The following is a 17541-nucleotide window of genomic DNA, read 5'->3' on the forward strand; positions in this document are numbered from 1 at the left end:
TTCATAATCGCATCAGACAAAAACTTGGCAATGCCGCGTGTTCATTATTGCATGGCAATGCTTTTTTATGCGCAACATATGCCAAACTTGTGCATTGTTTTCATTTGTGATGCTTTAGTGGCATTTCATGGCGGCAAAAAGTATACAAAAAACAAAATATAAATTTGTGGTGAAAATGGCGGATTTATGGTAAGTAAAAATGGTTTACTTTAAAGATTGTAGTTTTACTTATGATTTTTTAATATTTTCTGTATATTCATAGTGAAAAAAAGTGGACCCATGACAGGAAGAAATTACTTATAGAAATAAAATTGAAGTACGAGCCAGATTTCGTTGCAAAAAAAAAAAAGAGGAACACACTTTGGGAGCAAATAATGCGGGATGTGAAGTGAATAGATAACACATTCCCATTCTCCAAGGACGAAAGTACCAGATGTTTTGTAAATATATTGGGCACCTACAAACGTATAAAAAAACGCAACAACACATCTGGGGAAGGCGCAACAAATTGGGAATTTTTCCGATAACCTTACAAAAATTTTTGGTTTTTGGAATTCTTCTCCGTGAATTTTCGCTAGCTAATAATGCAAAACGACGGCGGTTTCTTTTGTTTATTATATTTTTGATAACACTGCTGCTTGATTCTCTATTATCAGGCAATTCTGAGGCTGTTTTCAAAAGAATACAGCAATATTCCTGCACATTCATTTAAAAAAACTTTGTTGTCGAATATGTTAGTGTTAGTGATGCAATGTACCAATCTTTTGCGCGTTCATAAATGCAGTAAAATGCCAACCATTTATTTGGCAAAGCCACGCAATATTGCTTTGCATTGTAAATGAATTTCTTTGCAGTGTTGCATTGCAAACTGCGTTTATGAAGTCAGCCAATATTTAATGCCGCCATTGCTTGTTTGGAATCTATATATTTGCTCCTCTTTTGCAACATACAGAAGTTTGCTGGTTCTCCTCAAACCAGCTATTACTTTGTATTCCAAAATATTTTCCTCCTCCATTTCGCAATAATCACTAAATTTTCAATTGTCCGATATATTCTATTCTTGTATTATGAGAAACACGTGGCTAAATTACCTATTAGAACAGATGTTTTTCGAACTTACTGCTTACCAGCTGCATATAATTTTATCAAACGCATGTGGGTTGCCATGTGCAGTGTTTTGCTTTATTGCTCAATTGTCAAATTTATTAGTTTGTGTTATTGTTCAACATAGAAGGAAATATTGCAAATTTGCGTTATTTCACAATCAAGTGGGAAATAACACAAATTTGCATTATTGCCGTTTGCCTTATAGCACCCCGCCTTAACTGTGGTGTAGCATGAGATTCTAGAGCATAGCCATTTAAACCATTGCTAATCAACATTGCCGTGCCATCATGCGCTTTTCCATCCGGATGATTTGTAACATATAGTCTAAATCCCGCCATTATTATTTATTATTTTTATTTTTTAGATGAGTTTCTGAAATAAGCATTACATCTATATTCTTTTCAGACAGAAATCTGATAATCCCTAATTTATGTTGGTTAACACCGATAACAGATATTTAGTAAGCTCATTTTTTCTTAATAAATTTTGCAGCATTTGATTTCGTGATTTTATTAAATCTTGGATCATGTTTTGCATGGCAGATATAAATTGTGTCATTCACTGTGTAAGATTTATAGTATAATCATAGTTTCAATACCTCCATTGGCGGATTTTGCGATGGTTGCATTTGCACAGTGTTGTCTTTCACCACATTTGCATAGCTTCCTTGCGTATTATTATTGTTAGAAGTAAAAGGATTTGAACTTTTGTCTGATGTTGCTATAATTTCATTACGGGGTGGAAGTTAGAGTCATGTATAGAAGTTCACGCAAGTGAGGAAAGTTCTCTGATCGCCATTTACTTGGGAGTGGCCAGAAACGATTCTGTTACATATGACTCAAGCAGCTCATGACTTCCGGTCTTTGACCAAGTATCCTCTGGGTAGCCTGAGAACATCCGTTTGAAGGCGATCTAAAGTGAGAAGGCGAAACACCCCCTTTACAGGGTTGTGCGCTGGGTTTGGGACCTGCCACGTAAAAAAACACCCCCAATGAAAAACAACCATCAGCCTCGGATGAGAGACCCCCCTTTTGATGGCAAACGAAATAAGGACTACGAATTGAGGGCATGCACCTGGAATGTCCGGTCCCTTAATTAGGAAGGTGCCGCTGCCCAGCTGGTTGATGTCCTCTTAAAAACAAAGGCTGACATCACCGCCGTCCAAGAAATGCTATGGACGGGACAAGGATAGAGCCAAGTAGGTCCTTGTGACATTTACTACAGTGGCCATATAAAGGAGCGTAAGTTTGGTGTGGGATTCGTGGTGGGAGAGAGACTCCGTCGCCGAGTACTATCATTCACTGCGGTGAATGAACGTCTAGCCACAATCTGCATCAAAGCGAGGTTCTTCAACATCGCTGATTTGCACCCCCGCTCCGATGGAAGAGAAGGACGATGTGACCAAAGATGCCTTTTATGAGTGCTTGGAGCGCACTTATGAGAGATGCCCCCGCCACGATGTCAAAATCGTGCTTGGCGACTTTAACGCCAGGGTGGGTAGGTATCTTTGGCACTACGGTCGGTAAATTGTCCTTATTGCTACTAGGGCTGGTCCTTGGATTTTATTTCTTACATACCTCTCAAATATGAATCGTTGCATTGGTATGTTGTTTGTTGAAAAGGGGGAGAATTAGTTCTACCTCCCTTATAAAGGACGATAAATCGTAGTCTTTGCCCGTATACTCCCTTATTCTCGACGCTTCTTTTATTAACTCTGAACCCGAGGCATTCAGGTTTGATTCGGTTGCCATGGTTCTTCTTTTTTTTCACTTGGTTCACTTAAAACTGATTAATACCGACGTAATCTTTATTATTAATCTTTAAATTAATACCGATGTAATATTTATTTTATTATTAATCTTTAGATTAAATCTTAAATTTTCGAATGTAGACACAACGTTAGTTGAACTCATTCATATGTTTGTGAAATCAATTAAGTCAACGAAATCGATCGTTGCACCAAAGTTATTAAAATAAACAAAAACGAAAGTATCGAATTACTATTGCAGTGATCAATAAATTTTGGTTGTTGTATACAAAACAAAATTAATTAGGTTACAATGTTGCTATGCAAGCAAACAATTGAATTTGTAAGTTCGGAAATCAATAAATTTGATCGGTCTGCATTTTCATTGTGTAAACAATTGAAACTGATTGTTTTTCATTTGCTCCAATTTATTGGAAGCGAGTTGAACGACTCATTGGAATGGTAAGTGGACGTAACTCCCATAAGGTCCAAAATCTGTAAATCTGGAGAGTGAAGTAGGCGTGGTTATAGTCCGATTTCTCCCATTTTCACACTGCGATATAGGAATATAAGAAGGATCCCTATCGGATGCCGAGATATGTGATTTCACCAAAAAGTGAAATCCTCCTACAACGCCTTCAACAACGCCGAGTTATCTTACGATTTAATCCTTTTTTTACTCTGTCGGTAGAAGTTCTTATAGTCTTGAGTATAATAATAAATAAATAAATATGTACTATTTTTCCGCTAGAGACAATATTCCATCAGTATAAAACTTTCATAAGTGTAAATCGAAATCGGAAGCGAGCAAACCATTGTTGTGCTGCACGAACTGATACAGCAACGCCTCCGTAAACTTCACAAATTTCATTGGTGGCTTGCGTGGCATTCTACCATTTCTTGTGCAAAAATTCCAAAATACGGCAAATTTCTTCATTATTTTGACTCTTTTTTGAACAGGGCCCTATTCCACAAAACAACTTATCAACTTTCCACTTATCAATTGATATTGTACTGCAAAGTGAAAAGCGTTTCTGTTCCACAATATTCTTTGCGAATCTCACTTTGCATTGAGCATATTTTGGCAAAGACTTTACGCTCTTTCCGCTCAGTGCAAAGTCTTTGCGCTTTATTGGCAAAGTCTTTGCACTCTCTTGCAAAGTGAGTGTGCAAAGTGTTCCACAAAGCGATTTATCAACTTTGCATTTCTGTCTCATCACTTTTCACTTTGCATTGCCTTATATGAGGTGTTAAAATGAGCCGCAAAATACAAATTGAAAAAAAACTTGCTGTTTTCAATGTAATAAAAGAAAAAAAAGCATTTTATTTGCTAGTTTTCTAAACAACAGAACAAGTATTTTTTAAATAAATAATTGTAAATTTCAAGCATATTTAAGTATACATTTCTTTGCGAAGGTTAACAAATTAGATAAACAGGCAGCATCAGAGGATGTGTTAAAAAAAGCCCAATCCCTACAACTGGCGTCAGCACAAAAAACATGGACCTATGCAAGGGACAGTTTGTTTGGGCTTTGGAAGAGCCGGACAATGGTAAGTACAACAATTTATTGCCTACACATAGCAAATAATTATGTTGCATCATTTATTGTTGTTGGAATTCTTATATTGTGCATTGCTAATAACTAACAAGCATGTTGTTGACAACAACAAATCAAAACGTCATCATAGACATTGTTGTTGTGAGTTAACAGTGTACTCAATTAACAACTCTTCCTGATAACAACCGGTTTAACCAAAATATTACTAATTGCTATGTGTACTAGAGTGGGTCAATTTTTTTTCGACGAAGCGGTTATCAAAATCGTAAGCTGCGATGAATTCTAAAAAAAATTTGCCCAAGAAACCATGGCTTTAAAATAAAAATCGAGCTTCCGGATTTTAACAAGAAACTTTTTGTATTTTTGTGAATTTAATTTTGTTAATTTGCAGAGTAAAAGGGATAACGCCCGAAATACTGGATCCAGAGGTGGGAAGGACAAGGTAATGGATGAAGCTGACTTGGCCATCCTCGATATTCTGGAATCAGACTCAGCTGTGGTAGAGGGTTTGAATTTGCCAGAAACTTATGGCAACTCAGAAAATCTACCGTCAGCTGAGAATGATTCCAGAATATCTATTTCAGAAGAAACAATTGCCAATTCACCTCTAACCAAAGAAAGAGGAAGCGCTCTACCAAGTTTCCAAGTGAAACTTTGGATAGAGAGAAAAAATGCCGGATGGAGCTCCTTGAGGTTGAGGTTTACTACCGGAAACTTCAATGCCTAAAACTGGAGAGGGAGGTCCTACTTCCACCCTCTGCTATCACACTGGGAATTGCAAAGGCAGAAACAGAAAGTATATCGCGTCTATTATTTGAGGAGGTTTGATTACCAAAGACCAAGTTTTCATTTGTGTGTATTTGATTTCTAAACATTTTATTTTGAAATAATTTGTGATAAAAACAAAAAGCTCTGAAATTAATAAATGATGTAAATAAATACAAAAATATTTCCTTTATTATTTATTCTCTGAGACCTTAATCTCAAACCCTAAAAATGTCCCAAAAAGATACAACGCTTTTGCAGTGGAAAAAGGTCATGGCCAAAACACCACTTTTGTTTTAAAACAATACTATAATAGTTGGTATAAGGTAAAGTATTGTAGCAGGGAAGTAACCCTTTCCATTCCACTCTCTTGAACTGTATTATTAAGGGCATCATTTTCTTCTTCAGCATTTTCCAATGAAAGCGATCATTGTCAGTGTCTTCAGTGGGTTGCATATTTTCACTACTCCTTCCGATGCTACAGGCAATATTGTGTAAAATGGCACAAACTATGACTGTCTTTCCTGCAAACTCAGGCCTCAGTCGCAAATAATTTAGACACGGGAATCTTTCTTTAAGAATGCCAAAACTATTTTCAATTATGCGGCGTTTTTTTGTGGCAGCGATTGAATGTGGAGGATGGAGTCATGTGTAGAAGTTCACGCAAGTGAGGAAAGTTCTCTGATCGCCATTCACTTGGGAGTGGCCAGAAACGATTCTTTAACATATGACTCAAGCAACTCACGACTTCCGGTCTTTGACCAAGTATCCTCTGGGTAGCCTAAGAACATCCGTTTGAAGGCGAGCTAAAGTGCATAGGGTTGTGCGCTGGGCTTGGGACCCGCCACGTAAAAAACACCCCCAATGAAAAACAAGAAACAGCCTCGGATGAGAGACCCCCTTTTGATGACGACCATTGCAAACGAAATAAGGACTATGGTTTGAGGGCATGCACCTGGAATGTCCGGTCCCTTAATTCGGAAGGTGCCGCTGCCCAGCTGGTAGATGTCCTCGTAAAGATAAAGGCTGACATCACCGCCGTCCAAGAAATGCTATGGACGGGACAAGGAGAGAAACGAATAGGTCCTTGTGACATTTACTACAGTGGCCATATAAAGGAGTGCAAGTTTGGTGTTGGATTCGTGGTGGGAGAGAGACTCCGTCGCCGAGTACTATCATTCACTCCGGAGAATGAACGTCTAGCCACAATCCGCATCAAAGCGAGGTTCTTCAACATATCGCTGATTTGCGCCCACGCCCCGACAGAAGAGAAGGACGATGTGACCAAAGATGCTTTTTATGAGTGCTTGGAACGCACTTATGAGAGATGCCCCCGCCACGATGTCAAAATCGTGCTTGGCGACATCAACGCCAAGGTGGGCAAAGAAGGTATCTTTGGCACTACGATCGGTAAATTCAGCCTCCACGAGGAAACATCCCCAAATGGGTTGAGGCTGATCGACTTCGCCGGGGCCCGAAATATGGTTATCTGTAGTACTAGATTCCAGCATAAGAAGATACATCAAGCTATCTGGCTGTCTCCGGATCGAAAAACGACCAACCAGATTGATCATGTTGTGATAGACGGAAGACACGTCTCCAGTGTTTTAGATGTGCGTGCGCTCCGAGGTCCTAACATCGGCTCGGACCACAATATTGTTGCAGACAAAATTCGCATCCCCCTCTGTGCAGCAAAAAACACACGCCAACAAACACAAGGAAGGTTCGACGTCGAGAAGCTGCAATCACAACAGACAGCCGAACGATTTTCTACTCGGCTTGCACTCCTGCTCACTGAGAGCACTCGTCAACAACTCGGTATAAGGGAACTGTGGGACGGCATTTCAAACTCCTTACGTACAGGTGCAACCGAAACCATTGGTTTTCGGAAAGTGCAAAAGAACAGCTGGTACGACGAGGAGTGCCGTGTCGCAGCGGAGAGAAAACAGGCTGCCTACCTCGCACCGTTACGATCGACCACAACACGTGCGGGATGGGATAGATATCGAGAGTTGAAGAGAGAAGCGATACGCATTTGCAGACAGAAGAAGAAAGAGGCCGAAATGCGTGAGTATGAACAGCTTGATAAGCTGGCCGGCAGGGGTAATGCTCGAAAATTCTACGAAAAGATGCGGCGGCTTACAGAAGGTTTCAAGACCGGAGCATACTCTTGTAGAACCCCCCAAGGTGACCTAGTCACCGATGCCCAGAGCATACTTAGATTATGGAGGGAACACTTCTCCAGCCTGCTGAATGGCAGTGAACGCATAACACCAGGAGAAGGCGAACCCGATACCCCAATCGATGACGATGGAGCAGACGCTCCATTGCCCGACCAAGAAGAAGTTCGAATAGCAATTACCCGCCTGAAAAACAACAAAGCGGCGGGGGCGGATGGATTGCCGACCGAGCTATTCAAACACGGCGGCGAAGAACTGATAAGGAGCATGCATCAGCTTCTTTGCAAAATATGATCGGATGAAAGCATGCCCAACGATTGGAATTTAAGTGTGCTATGCCCAATCCATAAAAAAGGAGACCCCACAATCTGCGCCAACTACCGTGAGATAAGCCTCCTCAACATCGCGTACAAGTTTCTATCGAGCGTATTGTGTGAAAGATTAAAGCCCACTGTCAACAAACTGATTGGACCTTATCAGTGTGGCTTCAGACCTGGTAAATCAACAACCGACCAGATATTCACCATGCGCCACATCTTGGAAAAGACCCGTGAAAGGAGAATCGACACTCACCACCTATTCGTCGATTTCAAAGCTGCTTTCGACAGCACGAAAAGGAGCTGCCTTTATGCCGCGATGTAAACTGACGTTGAGCAACACGAAAAGCTCCGTCAGGATCGGGAAGGACCTCTCCGAGCCGTTCGATACCAAACGAGGTTTCAGACAAGGCGACTCCCAATCTTGCGACTTTTTCAATCTGCTGCTGGAGAAAATTATTAGAGCTACAGAACCGAATCTGCTGGCGTATGCCGATGATATTGATATCATCGGTCTCAACACCCGCGCCGTTAGTTCTGCTTTCTCCAGACTGAACAAGGAAGCAACGCAAATGGGTCTGGCAGTGAACGAGGGCAAGGCGAAATATCTCCTGTCATCAAACAAACAGTCGTCGCACTCGCGACTTGGCTCTCACGTCACTGTTGACAGTCATAACTTTGAAGTTGCAGATAATTTCGTCTATCTTGGAACCAGCGTAAACACCACCAACAATGTCAGCCTGGAAATCCAACGCAGGATTACTCTTGCCAACAGGTGCTACTTCGGACTGAGTAGGCAATTGAAAAGTAAAGTCCTCTTTCGACGAACAAAAGCCAAACTCTATAAGTCGCTCATAATTCCCGTCCTGCTACATGGTGCAGATGCTTGGACGATGACAACAACCGATGAGTCGACGTTGCAAGTTTTCGAGAGAAAAGTTCTGCGAAAGATTTATGGTCCTTTGCGATGAGCTGTACGAGATATACGACGACATTGACATAGTTCAGCGAATTAAAAGACAGCGGCTGCCCTGGCTAGGTCATGTTGTCCGGATGGATGAAAACACTCCAGCTCTGAAAGTATTTGACGCAGTACTCGCCGCGGGAAGCAGAGGAAGAGAAAGACCTCCACTCCGTTGGAAGGACCAAGTGGAGAAGGACCTGGCCTCGCCTGGAATATCCAATTGGCGCCACGTAGCGAAGAGAAGATACGACTGGCCCGCTGTTGTTGACTCGGCTATAATCGCGTAAGCGGTATCTACGCCAGTAAAGAAGAAGATTAAAAACTTCTTCAGCAGGATTATTGGGATTTCGGCGTAATGGTGGTATCAACCAGTTTTTCAATCCATAACCACTATCACCCAAAACAACAGCATCCGGAAATGGTCTCCATCCATTGTCAAATCTTTGACATACAGCCGAATTCCTTAGCACCCTTGAGTCATGAACGCTGCCCGGCCAACTTGCATTTACACTTTAAAATGTGTAGTCTGTCCCACATATCATCATCACATTCAATGAGTGGTTTCCCTGCCGGTCTACATATCCTTCCTCGTGTAATGGAGGCGCATCAATTTTAATGATTGTGCCATCAACGCAACCACACACAGAAGGGAATCCACCCATCAAAAAAAACTTTTCAGCAATACCACTGACATCATTGGGCCATCGCACTGTTTTTTGAAATAAAACGTCTATTATAATGTCGACAACTCTATGGATGGTTCTGCTAGAGAACGTAAAAGTATAGAGAATGTGCAGGTTCGACAGCGAACATTCGTTATATTCAGATCAAGGAATTTGCCGCATTTGTTAACATTGTAGGTCGGATTCGCTTGACAATTTAAACATTGTTTACAATTCTCTCACATATTCTAACCGAGAATATGAAGAGACAGAAATATATGTATTTACGGCATATGATGACAAGGCATATATGCCGAAGCATAGAATATAAAGAGACAGAAATACACTCCCAACGAAGAATTTCGTTTTGCTTTTCGTTTATATTTTTTATGTCTCACACAGAGAACTAAACACATTTTTTTATGTTCTCTGGACAAGGCATACATGCCGAAGCAGAGAATATGAAGAGACTATCAACGAAGAATTTCGTTTTGTTTGCTTATATTTTGTTTCATTTTTGACACCGAAAAATGTGTACAAAATACATTATGTTCTCTGTCTCACATACGCAAGAATATGAAGTCATAAACATGTGTATGCATGCTCCTTATGATCTCCCAACAACAGCATTGTGATATGTTTAAATTTTTGCTTTCAACTTGGGAATCGGAATATATGCAAATATGTACATATGCTTTTGCGTTTTGACGTCGGCAATTGAATATTGACTTGTAAACATAATTATGATATGAGTATAATTTTGTATGAATGCATGCATAGTAATATTTAGTCTATTTGGACTTGCATATTTAATAATTTTCTTTGATTTTTACATACTATACTAATAATAAATATTTTTGTATTATATTTCCTACTAATAGAAATTAAATTTATCACAACAATAAATAAGTACATACTTACATCATGTTATCTTATGTCTCTGCACATGCTCATATCATAATCTTATTATCTGCTCATATGATTGCATGTATACGCATGTGCGCGTTCAGGAATTCAAATCATGATGTTATCACTTATCAATATATTATATGTGCGCGCATTGATCTGCATGTTCATGCATTCATATATACTTATATGTACATATATTTGTATACACTTGCGAAAAAATAATGCACAAGCATACATACATACATATGCATACACATGTGAATATGTCACCAACAAAAAATTGGAGCATTGTTCTATAAAAACAACAACTGCTCAAATAGAAGAAGCATCAAAAATTTGCGTCGATATGTATGCAAGTTCATACATATGCATACATATTTACGCTAGATCGTTGGTGAAGCTGTTACAGCGGCAAGGGAAGCGGTAACAATCGGCAATCGTTTGTTAGTTTCTTTCGCGTCTCGTCGCGTCAGTGCTTCGACAGATTGATGTGCTGAACACATAGCACGCTACAGACTGCAAGCGCCATCTGAATCTGATATTGAAATACACACATTCTTAAGGACACAGTTATTTAGACAGCTGCACAACTACATAACTGTGTCCATAAGAACGTGTGTATTTCAATATTTGACAGATGTCGCTTGCAGTCTGTCCCGCTCAATGTGTTCAGCATTTGACTCTTTGACAAAACGCCTGTTTCGGCCATTGGTTGACCGTGAAACGGATATGCGAAAGATGCGTGCGACACTTGTTATTATGAATGTATGTACATACATATGTATGTATGTATATGCCATAGAAATTCTATTGGTACAAATATGGAAATGATAACGAAATAAACCGAATATGCATATTTCATGAAGTTCATCAATTTTCTTAGAAGAAATGAAGATCATTATGCACATCTTCACTTTGTAATAGTCGAAATAAATATTAATTTATTTGAAATATTACTTTATTTAAAAATTAAAAAATAAAAATAAAGAGAAATAAAATTAAAATAATTTTTCCTAATTTTTCCCGATTTTGCAAAAAAATTAAAATTTTTACCATTTTCCGGAAAAAATGGTTCATTTGAAACAAAATAATCACGCATATGTGACAATGGTTCATATTATATAGTACAATATAAGCATGCATACATATGTGACACATAGAATGCTTTGTTACATTCTATGTGTGACTGTGTATATTTTTTCTCAAAACAGTTGTCTTTATATATTCTCGCATTTATTTAGTCATTTCACATATATTTCTGCCACTGAACGTGCTCAATTCTGCTAAATAGCAGCGAGAACGGCGAATTCCTTACCATCATACAGATTTCGATTTGCACCTTCTCTATACTTTTACGTTCTCTGGTTCTGCAAACTGTGGATTTTGCAACACCATGCAATTCTGCAACTCCATGGTACTGGCAACCATTTCCGAGCCAATGCAGGCACAGTAGCAGTTGAATTTCAGCCGACAAAGCATGACTGCGCTGTGTATTGTGCTCTAATTTTTGTCCAACATTATTTAAAAGAAAATCCACCTGATTGGATTTAAACGGAAGCACTCTTTAAAATTGAAATTTTCTAGTCCCGAAAAATTAATTCGGTCTCTATAATTTCTAGCTTTAACCGCGTCTTTATTATTGTCGAACAAAAACTCACGTCTTAACATTTTTTGCAAATTTTGCTTTGCAAAAATAGAGTTTACAGTTTTTGTGGAACGGAACAGCATAATTATATGCAAAGTCTTTGCGAATTACACTTTTCAATATAAGCTTTGCACTTTGCACAAGAGAACTTACGAGGAACAGAAATTACACAGAGAACATAAAAATTGCAAAGACTTTGCAAATTACACTTATCAATTTCAACTTATCGTTTATCAAATTTGATAGTTCTGTGGAACAGAAAGCTTTGCAAATTGACGAAAAATTTGCAAAGTACAAAGTGAAAAGTTGATAAGTTGTTTTGTGGAATAGGGCTCAGCTCTAACTGTTTTCCAACTTCCCCGAATTAAATTTTTAATTTAAAGTTTAAATGATACTTAAAAACTCCTTTCCAACACTATACGGTATGACACTGTGATTGGTATTACTGGAGATATACGACTACCAATATTTGTGTTAAGCAAATTTGGTTGTTGTAGCTTTAGTATTTTAAGAGATATCTACATTAAACTTAATATAGGGCGGGGCTACGTCCACTTTTAAGTTTCATCGCGGACGGAAAATTAGAAAACTCCGTTTGGAGTTGACGAAACCATAGAACAATTTTGGATTACGTACAATATTATTTTTTACTTTGTTTGTGAAATTATTATAACATAAGTTCAGCAAATTGTCAACGCAATTTAGAATACATTGAATAGTCAACAACTAAACCCCAGTTTTTTTTTTAAGTTTAAAAGCACGAGATTTTAAATTTTTTTATTTATATAATTCTCTCGAACTATAAATTAGAATTCATTCTTTGAGTAAAAACGAATTTCGGGAAAAAAAATTAAAACAGTTTCTTTAAAATGGGAGACACTAATATCAATATTGCCACTGTAATCTGGCCAAGTTACTTTAAAAAGTTTGCAATTCATCTTTTTAAAATTAGCTTTCGCAAAGTTGAACCAAGAACAAAAGTCTTGTGTATTATTATGAACTAAGTCTATATTAATTTCCAAAGGAGGATGATACGAGTCCTCTGACAGAACCAAAGGATCACATCGGACAACAGAGAATATTGAATCGTTACCAACGTAAGCCAGATCTAAGAACTTATCAAACATGTTTGAATTTAAATTAATTTGATTAAGACCCTACTCCCAAATTTCATCTAAGAACTCGTTAAAACATAAGGGAGTACTAACAGGAATGATTTAATCATCAATAGATAGTGTATATCATCATTGTAAATTGAAATCTCCCAAAACAATCAAGGAATCAGTATTATTAGCCATGGAGAAAACATTATTTATTAAAGAAGCATGCAGTATTTATACAGATAAGTCAGATTGAGGCGGTATATAAAAGAAAGTTAAGTAGATATGGCCAATATTAGCACAAATTCGAATGCACTTAAATTCTTTGAAGTCTGCATGCGGAACATCGACTTCTTCAGATGGAATAAAAGAATGAACAGCAAACAGGATACCGCCTCCTATTCTGCTCAGCCGGTCATTTCTAAAGATTTCTATTGAATATCTCATTATCAAAAATGTGGGGTATTAGCCAAGTTTCTGTGAAAACAATGACTTTAAAATTACAATTAATGCTATTTAAATACAGATCAGTAAGTTTTGTATTAAGACCTCTAACATTTTGATAATAAATACTCAGCGAATTATTGTTAATCAGTTTTTTGTATCAACGAGTTTTCCTGGAATTTTAGTAACAACTACAGTAGGTCTATCACGTTTTTGCTCAAATAATAATAATTCAATTTCTGTCGGTCTGCATTTTATGCAAGACCAACGCAAGCCCTTGCTATCAAGAATAGAATCCAATATCCTACCTGTCAATCCAGCACATTTGAGATGGGCAAGCCCGTCACATAGGTTGCAAGAAACAAAATGTTCCGACTCGCCCTTCATAGTACAATTCGGGAAATTGCATGTCATAATGACTGTTCATACCATATGAACACATCCCTGCGTTGTTCTCCAATTCGTATTTAAGCTTAGTACGCAGCTCTTAAGAAACGTAAAAACTTCATATAAAAAAACGCTTAAGAAACGGTCCAGAAACGTTCCTGCGATAAGCTTACTTGTGCTAGTACGCAGCTCTCAAGAAATCTAGTACTAATTTTTAATACTTTTTTTCAATAGAATGTGAATATGGCAAACCTGGTTTTGCGAAGAAACATCAAATCAACAATTGTTTCTTGAAGGAAATTCGAAGTAATCGTCAAATTCATCCTAAATTAGTTGAAATCATTATTATAAAGTATATTCCATTTTGAAATGTTGTATAAAACCAACCAATCATCAACAACATTCCTTAAATCTCAATGAAAATATTTGTGTTACCATATACATACATACATACATGCATACGCACAAAGTTTGTTTACTTTGTTTATTCTCTCTTGCTCTTCTAATGTGGATCATTCACAATGCGTAACCAGCTGTCAACATTACTTGAGAAATAATGTATTTTTGTTCTTGAGCAATTACTTGAGAGCTGCGTACCAACCTTTAGACAAAAAACACCCAACAGCACCAACATACCCACGAAGAACCCAACAAAAAGAAAGGCACAATAAAACGAATCACCACAGCGGACGGACATTTAGGCGCCAAAACAACAGCAGCAGTACCAGCAACAACAAGAACAGTAGCAGTATCAGCAGCAACAACATCAATAGCAGAATCAGCATATCAACGCGGGAATAAGTAACCAAATCAGGTTTTATTAAAAATCTACAATTATATTTATATTCATTTTATATATGTAAGTATATTAAAAAACATTTTGGTCCTTCGAGCCGGATCGAGTTCCTGATAAAATAAGCCCACCCAATTAATCATCATTTGGGTCATCAGGATTTACACAAATTCAACAACCCAATCAGGCACACTTCGGATCATCAAAAATATACAAATATGTAAGTAATATTTTTACAACAAAAATAGTTTTTATTTGAATATTTTTGTAACAAATGACAATTTTTATTAAACAACATCTTGTAACACGATCAATTAGAACTTTACGAGTAGGATGACGAAATCAGAGTGAGTCATGACAAACGCGATTTTCAAACGGTGCCGCTTAATGTGCCCGCACTGCTGCTTTCAATGGCGAAAATGCTGAATTGAAGCACGTTTGCAATGTTGCATTCGATGCTTTTGCTGGCAAAAGTCTCCAATGCAACATTAGGATATGTCACTCCTCCCATCTTAAAATAATGCAACGTCCTCATTGCAAATCTTCTTTGTTTACAAGTTAAAGTTTTTAAATAGAATTCTTACAAAATTTAAAGATATTTTTAGCATTTAAAAATGATTGAGTAGTAATGAATAAGTAAAAAGGAATAATAAGATTGATAAGATACAATTTTCAATTCTTAGATTTAGTTTTAGTTGGTTTTCTTTTTTCTTTTGAATTGGTTTTTATATTTTCTTACATTTTGACTTTTAAACTTTACAATATGATGTTCGCCATCTTCTTCAGTTTTAAAAGACTAACTTTTTTGTATGGTTTACTAATTTTCTCTAATCTCTTCCTCGAAACTTCTGCGTTTACAAAGTTTGTGTCAATACATATCTTTTTCTTGACGGTTTTTATTTACATTATTTATTCTTTGTTCTTTAATAATTTGAGGATCTTGTTTTGGTGACTCTTTATTAAAAAAAGGTTGTATATGGAACTTCATTGGTAGTAGAGTGAACAATTATATGGTTATAAGTTAAAAGTGTTTGTTCAATTTCTAAATATTTTAGCTCTTTATCACCTGAAGTGTTGATTATTCTAAGTTTTTCATTTAAAGTTTTATCTAAACTTTCAATGTCCCTATACCAGTTTTACCGGTGGTTACTTCTACTTTTATATTTAATGAATTACACCATTGTTTAATGTTTATATTATTTAAACCTTGGTCTTGGTCGATTTTTAAAGTTTTTGGAGGACCCATGCAATTAAAATTTTTTAGCAATGCTTTAACTTTTTATATCATAGCAAACTTAGAGTATAAATCGATATATGTTAAATAATATTCATTATTCTATTTCCAAAAATCTACAACATATTTTTATCTTATTTTTTAAATTGGCGGTGTAATTTTGAACGGCATTTTATTAGAAATATGATAGTTCTTACAATGATTACACAGTTCACATTCATTTATTATATTGGTGATTTCCGAAAGATAATTGGGGTAATAATACTGTAATTTAAAACATTTTGCAACCTTCTCTATACCTTTATGAAGTCCACTTAAATGGATTTCAAGTACTTTACTTTTAAAATTTGCAAAATTTGTAATGTTTTATAGTTCTTTTGTACACCGATAAATCATGTTGCGACTTGTTGTTATTAGTGTCTTATAAACGTTTTGAAATTGTATAAAATCAGTTTCATTTGGCATAAAAATTGTTGTATTATGCTCTATCTATGTCTTTAGTATAATCTGTAGTTAATTCTTTGTATGTAATTACAATTAGGTTATTAAAAAAACTTTCGTTATTGTAGTTGAGTCTTTACCGTCTCTTATTAATTTAATTTGATTTTTGAATACATTTAATGGTCGCTCTATTATCTTAATAAAACTTTAGGAATCTTCATCGGCAGAGTGAACAGTGTCTACGTTAGATCAGATTCTTCACTAAAAAAGCATTCCATAATTTTAATACGAGAAAGAGCGTCTGCTACACGATTTTCTTTACCTGATATGTATTTTACGTCAAAGTCATATTCATTAAGTCGAATCTTCCGTCTTTGTATCTTGGAGTTTGGTTCCCTTAATTTGCGAAAATGTAGTGAAAAGAAAGGCGGAAATACTTGATTCGAGTTACAGGAGCCAAAAGAGAATTTGCCGCCAATAACGCCAAAATGTTTCCGTCGTTCCCACGACAGTCGGGTCTACGTAACTAGAATGGACCCGGACTTTTATTCGGCCAAACATTGTCAAATCTACAAAATCTGCCGCTACAACAACAACCACAAAAGGTTTCCATTTGAACGTTGACTTAGTTGGGATCGCAATAGCAATATAAATAGCGGGATTCTGTAACCAGTCTCTAGTCTCTATTTGAGAAATTTTGAACTTAAGTCTCAATTTGTGACTAGTTACTATTCACTAAACAGTCTCTAGTGTTAGTCTCAAAATATTGACTATAATTTGAAACCTGAAAGGTAGCAGGTCACAAAACTAAAAAGAACTCTTGCCTGCCATTTTGAATATACTGAATAGAGATCATTATAGATATTAATCGATTGTCGTTTTTTTATATTTTGTAAGCAACTCAAACACGAAAAATAAATCAATTTTACATAAAGTTCGTAAATATTATGAAAAAAGTCAACTTATATTTTTGTTTTAATTGATAATTATGTTTTTGTTTTGTTATAGAAAATTTAATATTTTTTATCGACATATTTATTTTTATTCAAGTGTAAAAACATCTCTGAATAATGAAATGTAATAGATTTTGTGACTGTCATTTACAGAATAGCAAAATCGTCTCAAGTCTCAAAAATTATCTCTAACTTAAAATCTCAAATTTAGAGACTTGAGACTGTATCACAGTACAGAATTGCACGGAAAATCACAATGATTTAAAAATAGCAATCACTGAAACCACAGATATCGAAAAATCGCAATATCCCTCATCTCTAATATTTACGCTGG

General features: G+C 36.7%; 1 protein-coding gene and 1 long non-coding RNA gene across 2 annotated transcripts; one reads left to right on the forward strand and one right to left on the reverse strand.

The window, feature by feature from the left end:
• The first annotated feature begins 2296 nt into the window (after positions 1-2296).
• LOC125779523 (uncharacterized) lies at positions 2297-5371 on the forward strand. Its single transcript, XM_049460880.1, has 3 exons — positions 2297-3316; positions 4271-4405; positions 4805-5371. The coding sequence occupies exons 1-3, from the start codon at positions 3314-3316 to the stop codon at positions 5138-5140; spliced, it is 474 nt and encodes a 157-aa protein (XP_049316837.1). The 5' UTR covers positions 2297-3313; the 3' UTR covers positions 5141-5371.
• A 9429-nt stretch (positions 5372-14800) lies between these two features.
• LOC125779623 (uncharacterized) lies at positions 14801-16907 on the reverse strand. The gene is made up of 2 exons (XR_007423410.1): positions 16577-16907; positions 14801-16515 (listed from the first exon to the last, which is right to left on the reverse strand). It is a non-coding gene; the product is annotated as an uncharacterized LOC125779623 (long non-coding RNA).
• Positions 16908-17541: the final 634 nt, after the last annotated feature.

Source organism: Bactrocera dorsalis, chromosome 6 (genome assembly GCF_023373825.1).
Source record: "Bactrocera dorsalis isolate Fly_Bdor chromosome 6, ASM2337382v1, whole genome shotgun sequence".
Classification (NCBI taxonomy): Eukaryota; Metazoa; Arthropoda; class Insecta; order Diptera; family Tephritidae; genus Bactrocera; species Bactrocera dorsalis.